The 13,862-nt window shown below is 40.1% G+C and overlaps 1 protein-coding gene across 34 annotated transcripts in view; it reads right to left on the bottom strand.

Moving 5' to 3' along the window:
- cast (calpastatin) overlaps nucleotides 1-9,861 on the bottom strand; it is a 44,948-nt gene extending 35,087 nt beyond the window's left edge. For 6 of the 34 annotated variants that reach the window (XM_063911266.1, XM_063911306.1, XM_063911276.1 and 3 more), the window contains exon 1: nucleotides 3,855-4,035. In XM_063911266.1, the coding sequence (XP_063767336.1) occupies nucleotides 3,855-3,929 (75 nt within the window). In that variant the 5' untranslated portion in view covers nucleotides 3,930-4,035. Of the gene's footprint in view, nucleotides 1-3,854; nucleotides 4,036-8,200; nucleotides 8,291-8,966; nucleotides 9,190-9,601 lie in introns of those variants that run through there. The other 28 variants (XM_063911265.1, XM_063911268.1, XM_063911271.1 and 25 more) reach the window with 15 other exon arrangements.
- Nucleotides 9,862-13,862: the final 4,001 nt, after the last annotated feature.

Here is a 13,862-nt window from a genome sequence, read left to right as displayed (position 1 = left end):
TGGAGGCTATTTACTTGCGAGTATAAATGAGATGGTTGTAAATCTGAGGTACGAGGGTCGGTGAGTGAACAGTACTGTCTGTATCAAGAAGCTGAATGGTGACTTCAGTTCCTCCATATCTCAACAACGAGAGTTCAAATGAATAAAACACTCTTCTCTTGTTTTTCCATGTGCAACTTTATAGCTTTCATTTTTTTCTGCTGCATGTCCAAGTCTAAATTTAGCACCGTACATACAGTATGGCATTACCAGCAGACTATCATACTGATGTACACACATTCTAAGTTTCAGGTTCATATGTATGTGTGCCTCTACTGTGACTCCTTTACGTGCTTTAATGTTCAAAAACATCTTTTTTTTCTCATGCTGCAGCACCTCTTTCCACCCTCTGTCGGAAGCAAGAGCCCAGTCTGCTCTGATTGGTTAGCTGGCTCTGTTGTGATTGGTTAACCACTTAGAGATGTCCCCCCCCTTAGCCTATCGCATACAATGTGTTAGCCAATCAAAGCGCGAGCCTTACATAGTGATGACACTTCGTAACAAAAGTAAACAAAGGAGTCCAACCGAGGCGTGTCAGGCATTAGGGGATCGTGTGGGAGAGGGACAACTTAGGGATTTCCTCCTTTGCAGACCATTTACATGCATAGAAACCTATAAAATACAGGAATGGGAGATTTTGAAAATATCATAATAGGGCCCATTGAATTTGTTATGAAAAATGTAATATTTTCCCTTTCTAGTACTTATCTTTTTACCTATTTCTAACATATGCAAACTAAATAAGCCCCAAACCTTTGACTTCCCCTTACAGGATAGAAAGAATAAATCTTTGGGGCCACAATTACATCAATATATAGTTGAGACCTGTCAGCAATTTCAACCATCATTAACTTGAGCCTACCACTTTCATGTGTTTGTGTGAAGCAATACCAAGAATCTTAATCATCTATCACATTACAATTTCCAGTAAGCGCCAGGCTGCTGGGACTTCATTACATGATAGTGTAACGTGCCAGGACAAACATCATGAGGCTACAAGCATTGGCTTTTCCTGAAGCATGGCAGATGTAAACAGACAGCAGATGAAATTAAGCGCTGAACAACAACGCCTCGCTGAAGCACGCTGAGCCCAGAGGCCTTGAAACTCTGCTTTTATATAATTGACAGAAGCAGTGAACTCACACCAAGCTAACAGTGAAGTGAGAAATCTGACATGTCTCGATTCGCGCTGGCAAATAACACACGGGTGGCAACCTGAAAAACACCAATATTAAAAAACACACTGAGCAGGAAATGGAAAGATAATATTTAGCTGCTTATAAAAAGATGTCAACAGAAATGCTTGTGTATTTATGCTAACATGTAGACGATGTGCTCTCCCTCTTTTGTGGCACAAACACACACAAAGCCTGAGGGTTGTGCCACACAATGAAGCAAATCATTAAAACAGCTAATGTCTGGCTGCTTTAGACTATTTGAAACAGTTGTTTCTGCTAGCATTCAGAAGCTTTGCATGTGTGGATCAAAATAGCAGAGAGTTATAGTTCATGGCTGTGTACGACATTTGAACTTGAGCATCCAGGCACCTTGTGACATTACGTCAGTCAACTGCACATGACCCGGGCTCCAGCTGGTTTGTATCAGAGGGACATTTTTGAATTGTAATTTCCTGACAATGGATATGAACACTGTTTTTCTGCTGAGGTCCAACTGTGTGCTTTATGCATAAATAATGAAAAACAAACATTATATTTATGTATTTGTGTGCTTGAGATCAATTTTGACGTACTTTACTTAAGTATTTCCTATTTATGCTCAAAAATACTTCCATGTTTCCGGGACAATACTTTGCTTTAGGCTACAACATTGATTTGACTGCTAAATGTTCTAGTTTATACTGCCAAAAAGCCCACATTACGGAGTTAGCATTAGTTCCAGTTGCAATAAGAAACCGTCATAATAAACCCATGATTTAAATAATGCAGGGCAGCAGATTGGGGGGAAATGTTCTGCATGTCAAATACTATTAGCAAAACTTCTACTAATGCCATATTGTGAGATAGAAAACAGCTATTATACCTGCTTTAGGCAAGTCATTTTGAATTTTGCAATTTTTACTGGTAAAGGACGGGTTTAAGAAAGGGTGTTTTTAACCAATCTAATTCAATTGCATTCATTTTATTTATATAGCCCAATATCCCAGATTACACTTGAGTCTCAGAGGGCTTTACATTGTGTACAGGATACGACTCCCTCTGTCCTTAGACCCTAACATCGGAAAAACTCCAAAGAAAACCCGACAAATAATGGGGAAGAAATGAAGTACCTCGGGGTGAGCAACAGAGGAGGGGTCCCTCTCTCAGGATGGACAGATGTGCAATACATGTTGTGTGTGTATACATTTAAAAGATAGTGCATTTACAACAGACAGTTAAAAAAGATGATATATATATATATAGCCACGGAGAAAATTAAGAGACCACTCCAATTTTCTCTCAAATCTTTATCTCTACATGTATGGCAGCCATTGCAGTGTCTGTTAAATTCGAACACAGGGAAAAATTGTCAGTAGTTTATAGAATACAATTTTAAAAATCATTTAACTCAAAGACGTACCTTTAGAGAAAGTGATAATGCTTTTTTCTGCGGCTGTATATAGACAAAAAGGATCTAGAGTAAACTTACAATACAAGTTCAAGATAAGTTCAGAGATATTAAAGTTTGTTCTTAGTAAGTTTTACTGTAGTACATAATAAATCAATGAGTAATCCACTGCAGTGTCTGTCAGCTCTATCACAGCATGCAATCACCAGGGTGTCAAATTTCAAAACGGATCCATAAAACATTCACTCAGCTCTTGTGTCATTTTTAGACTTTACACTGCATGTCCAGCCAAATGCGTTTCCTCAGTGGTCATTTCCTGTCAGTCTAACTGTAAGTTGTGGGGGAGGCAGACTGCTGCAGCCAAGGACAGGGAATTTCAGCCCAAACACAAAAAAAAAAACCTCCCAACTTAAATCTGAACCCTATCTGCGCGCAGTGCTCTTCCATATTAACCTTTAACACATATAGTGAGTCAGAGCAAACTGACACAGCCCTGATAACAAAAGCCTGACATCAGGAGAGCCAATGAAGGCCTGTTACATATCACAGTCGCTTTTTCTGCGCGACACCTTACTTCAGAAAAAGTAACAAAAGATGAGGTTACAGGATATGACCTACAGCACGCTACATGCAATTCCTGGTTATGCACAGAAAAAAAAGGCTCTTAAGCTTCTTCCCGCTACACACCCTTTCATATTGCTCCATCTGTGGATTATCACAGGAGAACGGTATTAGGGCGAGACCTAAAAAGACACCCCAGTCCAGAACAATAACTTAATGTTGTTGTTCATGAAAACAAAATAAGGACACCCATACTCTTTCTCAAATCACGGCTTACAGGGATCTATCATTTTCCCTGTAGTTGGTACTTGTAGCAACAGGTTGCAAACAATGTAGGCCTTGTCCCAGCCTTGGTTTAATATCTCACTACTACAAAAGACAAACTAAACTTGTACAGGCCGACCAGCAGCCTCACATTCCAGCAGACAGAGAGAGGCGGACAGGGAGAGAGCTGAGGGAAGGAAGGTCTGACTTGGATAAGAGCCAAGACAGTTTTCCTCCTTATGGGCCTTTCCCCTATAAGTAGAGAAGCTCAAGCTCGACTTGAAAGACAACACAAAGCACCAACATGTAGCATTTCACTTGCAGGCTGACTTACATCAACAGAAAAACAAACACGTGCAAACTTTTGGATTAGTTGTTTAGCATAACATGGCTCTATCACACATAGATAACACAATTGCACACACCTGCTCCTCCACAGCAACATCCTGCAGGGTCTGGCCGTCCCGTGGGCCACGGATCCAGGTCAATATCTGGCCCATGTTGGCTGAAAGTGCCTCCGAGCGTGTGTTTGTGTGTGAACGTTATGTCTGTGAAACTCTGCCTTGTCTGTAGGCTTGCAGCATGTTTCCAACTCACAGGGAGGGAGAGGGAGGGTGCAGAGAGCGGAGGGGAGGCGTGGTCCGGGAGCAGAGAGGGCAGAAAGGGGGGTAATTCTCATATGTGGCTATGTCACAAGAGGCCGGGCCATAACTCTCTGGGCTATAAAGGGAAGGGAACTGACCGTTGACTGACACCCACCTGAAGAGGGGCCACATCTGAGCTTCTCTAGGAAACAGATACACAAGGGCACACATGCTTAAAAATATGGCAGGGAAGGTGTGTAAAACTATTTTTGTTTGCAGTGTATTGGGACAATTTCAGCTGCTTATGAACCAGCAAACCCAGATGTGTGATGGTATACATGCCTTGAGCACACACAGGCATAGAGATGATTTGTGTACACACTGGCTTCTTGTGTACACGCAGTTATAAAATATTGTGTATCCACCCTCCATGGTTGCATAATTGCCTATGAGAATAAAGGGAGGGGCCAGACTTTAGTTTTATATTACATCTGCGTCAACTCTGTACGGGGAGAAAACAAGTCTGAGATAAGAACTTTCAACCTCTTCCTCTGTCAGACATCATTAACTCCTGGGGGTAATACAGGGGACATTCATTGATAACGCGCTGGGTGTTTCCACATCTGGTCATCAGGTCAGATCTATGAATCGATAGGCATCGGCTCAGCCAATGATAGGCTGTTATCTGAGGCAAATGGATTGGGATTTCATTGGTTTATAACATCGGGGTTTGGCCGCAAAACACTTATTTGTGAAACAAGAATGTAGGGAGTGTTGAAATAACACATGAATAATGGAGTCACTGTAGGGTGTTGGCTTTCAGAACATTTACCTGTCATTATGTTTTCACTCTGATGAATACTTTGGATTTTAATTACCAAACTACAGAAGGGGAAATATGGCACTATAATCTACATAATGCACAAGAAGAACAGCGGAAAAGGTATATTCAGCTGTATCCAAGGCCAGTGTTTTTATATCATTTAAAGGAAAAGCAATGCAAGTGCAAAATGCAATTCCACTCATTCCTCTGCAGATGTGTTCTCACTAATGACTTGGGTGTATAGTGCGTCTATTAGAACAGTCCTTTGGGTGGGGTGTGCAGACAATGCAGTCTTTGAGTGAGTCACTGTGATAGAATAATTATTATCCTTCATTCACTTGCACAGCTCAGCCAAAACTGGAAATCATGTACTGCTGGTTAGTTTCATCCAGTCTGACCTGACACTCCTGTTTGTGCAGCTCACATAGTAAATGGTTATCAAATGTAAATGCCGAAATGGAGTGGTGTGGTCTTCATTTATGCATGCCATATAGAAAGCTGTAAGGATGCTAAATAAAGTCCCTTGGAACCTGTCACATCCTTGTGCAATATGATATGAAACTAAATGGAAACAACCACACCCCTGTTTGTATTCGTTGGAAAATAAAGACATGAATAAATACCAGAAGACCTGGGTTATTAAAAACTGTTCAAATACACAAGTCTATCTGTTGCTGCCTGATACCTTAAACATGTTGTGTAGAATAAAAAAAGTATTTATAAGATATACAAATGTTGTGCATTTAGTTGCATATGGATGTTATACACTGCATTTCAGATGTTTTAATCTGTGAGAGACGGGAGGCAAAGACAATGTCCGAGGTGAAGAGTGACAGATGCATGCTGGTGTGAAAACACCTGGAGTTTAGCAATTACACTTTGTACCGACAAATATTTCCACCTATCAACAAGGTCAAACTGCAGGAATGGCAGTGGTTGTGACAGATCATTGCACAAATAAAGTCGGTTATCCACACTGCATATGCTTAGTGGGATAAATGAACCCCCTTTTCAGCACACATTGTTAACCCAGGGCTAACCCAAGCCCAAGGTTTCAAAACAATCCACTTCCACTAGCTCGGAGTCACATGTTCATTGTTATTGGACAAACCGAATTGGGAACCATTGTATACTTTTGCCCTGTGTCACACAACTTTTAGACTGGTTTAGTTGATTTTCAGACGATAATAAGCCTGCTAATGTGAGTGTTGGTCAGATTTGCTATGATTGTGCCAGCAGGAAAACTTTCTTAGGTGTGGGCCAAGTGCAGTGCGAAAATCTCTAGGACAGAAGTCTCCTCCATAATCCACCTCAGAGTCATAGGTCAAACTTGAACCCATAAACACGAAACACATATTTCTTGTTTAACTTAGACATTCTCAGCTTTGATGGGCTATATGCCATCGCAAATAAATATCTTAAATCCTAGAAAGAAATATGTTTTGTTTCATTCGAAGACTTACCTGAGGATGTTCCTTTTTTAAATGTTTTGTTTGTGTGTGTGTGATAGCCATCTGTACATCCAGGGGTTCATTATACGGTATGGGAACTCTTATCAGCTATTTACATTCTTTTGACGGTATCAGTAAATCACAAAACAATAATAATCTGCAAAAAAAAATTGAAACCCCGAGCAAACTGACACCCTGGCAAGATTCATGTTTGTTTGCAAAGCATCTCAAAGTTAGAGCAGGTCATCCCAGAGGTACTTCAAAACAAAGACTAATATAGCAGTTACAGAATCCGTTCATACACTCAAAGTGATACAAGAAACGTTAGTAAGGCTCAGAAAGTCAAATGGCTCAACAGAAATGTCCCCATTCTAAAAACTTGTGGAAATGCAGGAAAAAATGTGTCTTTCTTTTGTCTGAGGGGAGGCCCCCTTTCAAAACATTGACGTGTAGCATCGGATCAATGCACAGCAAAGAATGAAGTCATACAAGTTTTGTTTGCATTGCTTATCTGCACCTATTGAAAAGAAAAAGACAAACAAAGCATGTAGCATATGACCCTACAGTACAAATTGTACATGTTGCAAGTTATGTGCACATTGCAGCGGCTCATGCATACAAAAGCATTTACACATGCCTCCGCATCATGACACACCCTCAGACAGACACACCTTTCCATATGCGCCGAATGGTCCAGCCTGTAAAACTAGCTTATGCACCATGGGAAACAAAAAAAGATATATCTGGCAACAGAAACTCCCAAACACCTATAGGAACTAGTATGACTATTATGAGATTTTCATTAAAAAAAATTCTCCTTCTTTAGTGACAAGAACAGCTGATCAACATTTAAAATTGCACACCTGAGAGAATAAAGTAAATTAAATATGAATGAAAATCAATGGAAATGCCAGATGTTTCATAAACATGTATGGAGTGTCAGAGAGAACATATGTAACTGGACTCCCCGGGTAATCTGGCCTTCTTCTTTATATTTAGACCCATGTCGTACTACAGTCACTACTATCTTCACTACAGCAGTGCAGACATCTACACAAACCGCCCATCACCCCTTCACACACAGGCTCACCTACACACAGTACCTCTTCTGTTATCAGAGAGATTACATAACTTCTGCAACAAACAGACCGGTATGAAAGATTAAGAACGCTATAGCCATTTGCACAGACCAACCTATACTTCTTTTTCAAAAGAAACTGAACAATAACAACACAGGTCAGACAAAAGTTGGCTCTCATGTTGAAAGTGTGAAAATAATCTATGAAAAACTAGGAAGAAGTAGACCCATTCCTTGTAAAGACACACACTTTTACTAGTAAAGATAAAAAGTATCTCAGGAGTTTCTGAAAGACGGATAAGAGTCACAGTAAAGAAAAATGTTCCAAGTGCACAGCAAAAACAAAGGGTTATGCAATAGTTTCCATATGATTGCAGCAATTAAATTAGCAATGTTCACAGACATTTATAGCAGAGACCAGGCTTAAAAAAGAGCAGGAATGTTAACATTGTGGGTTAACTTCAGCACAAGCAACTTTCTCAGACTTTGCACTCAGCAGAGGGAGACAAACCCCTCACAATACTTCCTTCACATGTAAAGTGTTGCAATCCAGCAATGATCATTTACTTCCGAATGGTACGCACCCATCTACTACAACGCAGGTTTTCGAACTGTTGGGTCCCAAATGCTCAACCATAGAAATAGGATCGTTTGTTGAGTAGCCATTTTGAACTTCACTAAAAACTAACATAAGCATGGTGTCACATAACTGAGTCAGAGTGGGGAATAGTTCTCTTTTATACTGAACTTTGAAGGATTCATCCAAAGAAAATGCAAGCCTTTTCTTGTTCAGGTTCAGTGAGTGATTTACAGCAGGAGGAGGGGAACTCAGTACCTTGCCATAGTAGGACCCTGCAGTGGTATAGGAGCCTGTGGACCTGTTGCTATGATGGATCTCAAGTGGGGAGGCAGGGGCCTCGCTTTTCTACACATACACACACAAAAAACACACAAAATCAAACACCAGATTGTTGCTGTGCATGCCAAATGATCTGCTGCCAATACATTCAATGGAAGGTCTGCACAGGATGCCATTACTTTAGACTATTGTGTTGGTAGTTTATTAATATAACAACTGATGAAAAGTATTTCATGTGCTGTCAGATCAACTTTTTGCTTTTTCAAAAGGTTTAGTGTAAATCAAATGCTACCAAATACATCTCATTTACAGCAAATGTCAGATTTTATTATATGTTTTAGTAACGTTAACAATAATAACTGCATGTCAGACAAATATATGTCTTATCTTATAACATGTGCAGCATTAGAAGTTAGCATTCAAATAGATATGATCCTTGCCTTGAGGTATGACAGGGTATGATATTAAAAGGTGACTCAAATGCTTGTCGAAGCCTATCTCAGTTTAAACAGTAACACACCCTTGTATATAAACACATGGGCAAAGCCATCGATATATTATTATCTTCTATTCAAAGGTAAATCTTGTGCAGCCTATGCCAAGTTTTAACGCGCATTCAGCAAGTTGTGCTGGTTTATAATAAAAACAAGCAGCGTCTCTAAAGGTGCCAAGGTATTAGTGAGAATTGCCAGAGGGCCAAAAAGAAAGACATTCATGACAGAGAAGTAGCAGATGTACTCACAAGACTCATCCAGTATGCTGCGTACGCCATGAGGAATCAGGACGAGAAACTCTGAAATAAGTTTGTTCCACCCTGCACTGCCACTCTCTCCACACCACAGGATCTTTTCTCTCGTGCCTCCTCAAACAGCCACTCCCCACATTTATCTGATGATTACCACACAGGGCTGTCTGTAGTCTGTAACCCTCTCCTGGCTCACATTAATGAAAAAGCATTGTTATGCCGCGGGATCTGACCCGCTTAACAATGGAGAAATCAAGTCCCTACCTATACTCCCCCTCCTCACTGCCATTACCACTCACATAAAAGTAGAAACTTTTAAAGTGACATGGTTTTTATCTTTTTTTTTGGGATGTGGGCATGAAAACAACTGAAAACACGGCCAACAATAGATTTTCAAACACTGCCAACAGCTTGATCGATTAACCGATGCTGACATCAAGACTAGGTTAATCGATGCAGATTCCTATTGCACACTCCAAAAAAGCAGAACATGCGACGTACTTGTGAATTGCAAAGTACTTGCAGCAATCATATGGACAATATTGCCTTGTTATCCGGGTGTTTTGGAGAGAATATGCATCCATAAACAAATCCTAAACTTTCTACGTCGGCCAATAAAAGAGAAAACTTACTTCTTTTGCATCCTTGGGGTTTTTATGGTGACCATGGCCTCTCCTCTTGTGTGTCATCTTTAAAACTGGTGTATTTACGATTTTAATTTCCCTTCAGCGTCCTCAGTGCACTGGTGTGGAATCTGACTTTACACACTGATCTGCGCATTGGAGCGAAAAGAAGTGGCCCCACCCGCTGAGAAAACGTTCGGCTCCGATGATTGATCAATGTGAAAGCTGGCACGAGCAAATGTTTTCGCGTTTGTATGTAGGCCAATTAAAACTGGAGCTGCAGCAAGTAAAGTCTTGTGCTTTATCGGGGTTTTTCTATATGATGTTCAGAGAACGTCGCGGGACTAGTTCAGACAAGACCAGAGAAATGCTGAAATACAGATGTGATCGTGAATGATGTTGTATAAAGAGGTCTATTCGAACTGCAGTTACTTTGTGATTCAATGCATGTCTAGCAATAGTATTAAACCAACATGCAACACAGGAAGAACACACACAAACACACACACTCTGTTTTGGGGTATGACGGGATACGCCCCACAGCTCTGGGAAGAGTTGACTCACCGCTGATATCCTCTTCCTCTCAAAGAGCTGGAGCCTTTATTTAGAACAACGCTGCCCTCTGCTGGCCAACAAAGGGACTGTCAGCAGGCCCAATACAATCTGTGTGGAACAGGTCACTGTCTAATGTAAACAGCAACTAATAAAATGCATCAAGTTAAAGCACATTTATACAACTGGATAGAAAGAACTGCCCCTGTTAGACTAGTTTTTAAGGAACCTTTTTGATATATTGGCTGCAAAATAGTGGAACGATTGAAAGTCAGGATACAGGATACAGCTGAAAGTCTATACATCTTCTGTCAGAGAATGAAACCCACAAGTTTTACCTGCACATTGGCCAATAAAAAAGAAAAGAAAAAGGGTAGCATTTACAAGGTTTAGCCCATATAAATCTAATGAACCAACATTTAAGTGAACAATAGAATACTTGAAGCGTATACATCCATGCATGTTTCTGGCTGTTCTGGGTGTTTGTCTTAATAGTTAATTTCACTTATTGTAGTCATTTTGCGCAAAAGCATCAATTCTCCACATTACATTGTAATGTAATGAATCATCCGAAGCATTTAGTAACACATTTTATTCTAATTATTTAAATTATTCTAATATTAAATTCAAACCTTCTTATATAAACTGATATTAAATCATGGGACTACTTTCTCATGGATGACTGCAAGCATTCATTTTTCTCAGTGTAAATCAATGAAAATGAATATATGTGGGATTTATAATGTTGTTTGTTGGACTACAGTGTACATCGTTTTTCTCCTCCTTTCTACAATCATCAACTCTTAATGCATAGGTCAGGTCAAAAAAGGTGCATTCCCAATGATTTCGTTTTCCATTATGTCGTGTTTATTTACCATGGGCATATACTTTATCAGTGTTTCTGCATGCATTTTTCTAACCTGTAAAATAAATATATGATTTAACAAATCTTGACTACTGTATGACAGTCCCCATCTGTTTCTTGCCATAGCTTTTTTTCCTCTTTTTTTTAATGAATAATACAAGATTAAACCCCTATTTACATATTATAAATATGATTACTCAATATCTATGAGGTTCAGACCATACCGTATGGTTGTGCTATAAGGAAAGCAGATGAAACGAAGTGAGTGACATGTAAATTGATTGTGTATCAAGGCAGGTTATGAGAGCCAACTGATTACACAAAAGAAAAATAAATTCAGCACACTTCCTGTCTGATTGGTGCACTTCCTGTGAGTCCTTTGTCCTTTATCTCTGTCTTCAGTGTTGTATGAACGTGATGTCTTGTATGTCTGAGCATGGACTCATCGCTCTGCTGCCCTTCAGAGACACAGTCCGTCTGACCTTCACACCTCCTGATAACTCTGTGAACCCTTTCACGTCCTTCCAGAGAGGAACAGTCAATCTGTTTGACACCGGGACGACATTTTTATAACTTCCTCTGATAACAGATGACATTTGTAATGCTGATCGAGCGCTGTTGACATAAATGAATGAAATATTTCTTAACCTTTGCTCGTTCTGTTTATAGTTTTACTACTATTTGCAACAGCTGAGACATTTACACAGTGAGTTATTAAACAAACAATGTGACTTCTGCTTCTTCACCATAATAACTAACTTCACTTCTCAATGAAAGCGGGTAAAAACAGTCAATGAACATCTAAATCCACTGTCAACTGTCATTACTAAATATGGATGTTTTAGTGGCCTTTATAAATGAGTAAACATTTTAAGAGATGTCTTACTTCTTAGCAGAATTTGTTAAATCTATTATAGATGTATTCCTTACCATTGCATGTATATCTCCATATATGTCCATAAAAGTATATTTTTATTTCCTTCTTTCCTTGTTTTAGGGTTTACTTTTCTTCTGTTCTTCCCCACAATATGTTCATTTATTTACCACCATGACATACAGCCTTTTACATTCATATAATATGTAACACAGCAAAAAAACACGCACAAAATCCACATTGACACAAAACAGACAGAGAGAAACAAGTACACTTGGTACTAAATATTGTGTGTCTCTTAATGTTTATAAAGGTGATTTTATAATGTGATTCAGCTGCACCATATCTCAATGTTCTTAATGCTGATATTTTTTTGAAATGCTCTTGAATTGCCTCATTTTGAAGGTTGCTTTTATAAATAAACGAGCCTTGCCTTGCCTTGCCTTGCCTTGCCTTGCCTTGCCTTGCCTTGCCTTGCCTTGCCTTGCCTTGCCTTGCCTTGCCTTGCCTCGCCTCGCCTCGCCTCGCCTCGCCTCGCCTCGCCTCGCCTCGCCTCGCCTCGCCTCGCCTCGCCTCGCCTCGCCTCGCCTCGCCTCGCCTCGCCTCGCCTCGCCCTGCCCTGCCCTGCCTTGCCTTGCCTTGCCTTGTCTTGCCTTAAAATAATAAGTATTGACGAAAGAATGTAAATGTTTAACCTTAAAAAATGAAGGACCTCAATAAATGTCCTGTTTAGCCTTTAATATGTAAGTTATCCATCCCAATGAGAGGCTTAAAAACACCCATTATCCATTAGGAAATGATAATGCAATAAAGTCATTAATAGTCAGTGTACTGCAGGTCAAATATGACAGGAACTCTTTCATGTATCACACAGTTTCTGTCGGACAGCCACAGCGTCAACAAAGATGACCAAAAGAGTAGGTTGGCATGGCAACCACGAGTCCTTGTTGAGTGTCACAGGCAGCAGATTACACGGGGTCCGCGGGTGACATGAAGTCCAATTCACTGCTGTTGGGAGTCTGGTGATGAGTCGTTTTAGCTTAAGTTACTTTAAATACAATCTTATTGTCAAACCATTTCTATATGTCGATGGATTTTGATAAATATTCTATATCTTGCAAAAACGGTTTAAAATATACACACAAAACCTGACAATAGGGTATCGTTGAGTAATTGTGAAAAAGCTGTATAATGCTATAATTGTCACTGAACCATAAATGTGCTCTAAGATGAGCAGGAAGTCCTCACATGTATTTGCTACACCTAATTGGTTTTGGTTGAGTTACCGTCTGTCGAGGTGGCAGCTTCATCTGCGTCATCCTCCTCTAGCTAAAAGCCAGTACTTTCCTTCTCATTCTGGAAAGATAATTAGCCCCCGCTCAGACCTCTGACCTCAGTTGAGTGAAATGATGTGTGTGCGTTGTTGTGTATGTCCTCACAATGGATGATCAGCCTGCAGAGAAACACACACGCCCTCACAGCTCAGAGATAAAGAGAGAGGCAGCCGAGAATCAATGAAAGTCAAAGATTCACTGCCCTGTAATGAAACCATGCCCACCTGCAACAAAGAGTGTCCATCTTAGATTTCTGTGGCTCAGCTGCGTGTTCTGTGTGACTGAGTGAGTGTCTCAGTGTAAAGCAAACAGTTGTTGCTAGGTAAACGTGGATTATACTGCATATCTGGTGCAGACCTGTTTGCACACGGCCAGGTGACTGAACCATTATCGGTCCAGAGAAGTTTACCTCACAATGATTAACAAGCTCACTGTATTTTTAGACAAACATGGTACATCTGAATTAAACTGGCGAGTCCTTTTCAATATGAGGCTCTTATTGTTGTTTTGTTTGAGTTTGATCTGTAGAGTCTGTCTGGCATGCACTGCACATACACAACCTCCATTGTGTTTGAGAGGGGGAAAAATAACACCCACTCTTACACACGTTTATTTCAGGACCATTGTGTACTGTTCAGTAAACAA

This window comes from Eleginops maclovinus, chromosome 20 (assembly GCF_036324505.1).
Source record: "Eleginops maclovinus isolate JMC-PN-2008 ecotype Puerto Natales chromosome 20, JC_Emac_rtc_rv5, whole genome shotgun sequence".
Lineage (NCBI taxonomy): Eukaryota > Metazoa > Chordata > Actinopteri > Perciformes > Eleginopidae > Eleginops > Eleginops maclovinus.
The sequence above is the reverse complement of the archived record's forward strand: the minus strand, read 5'-3'. Positions and strand labels throughout refer to the sequence as shown.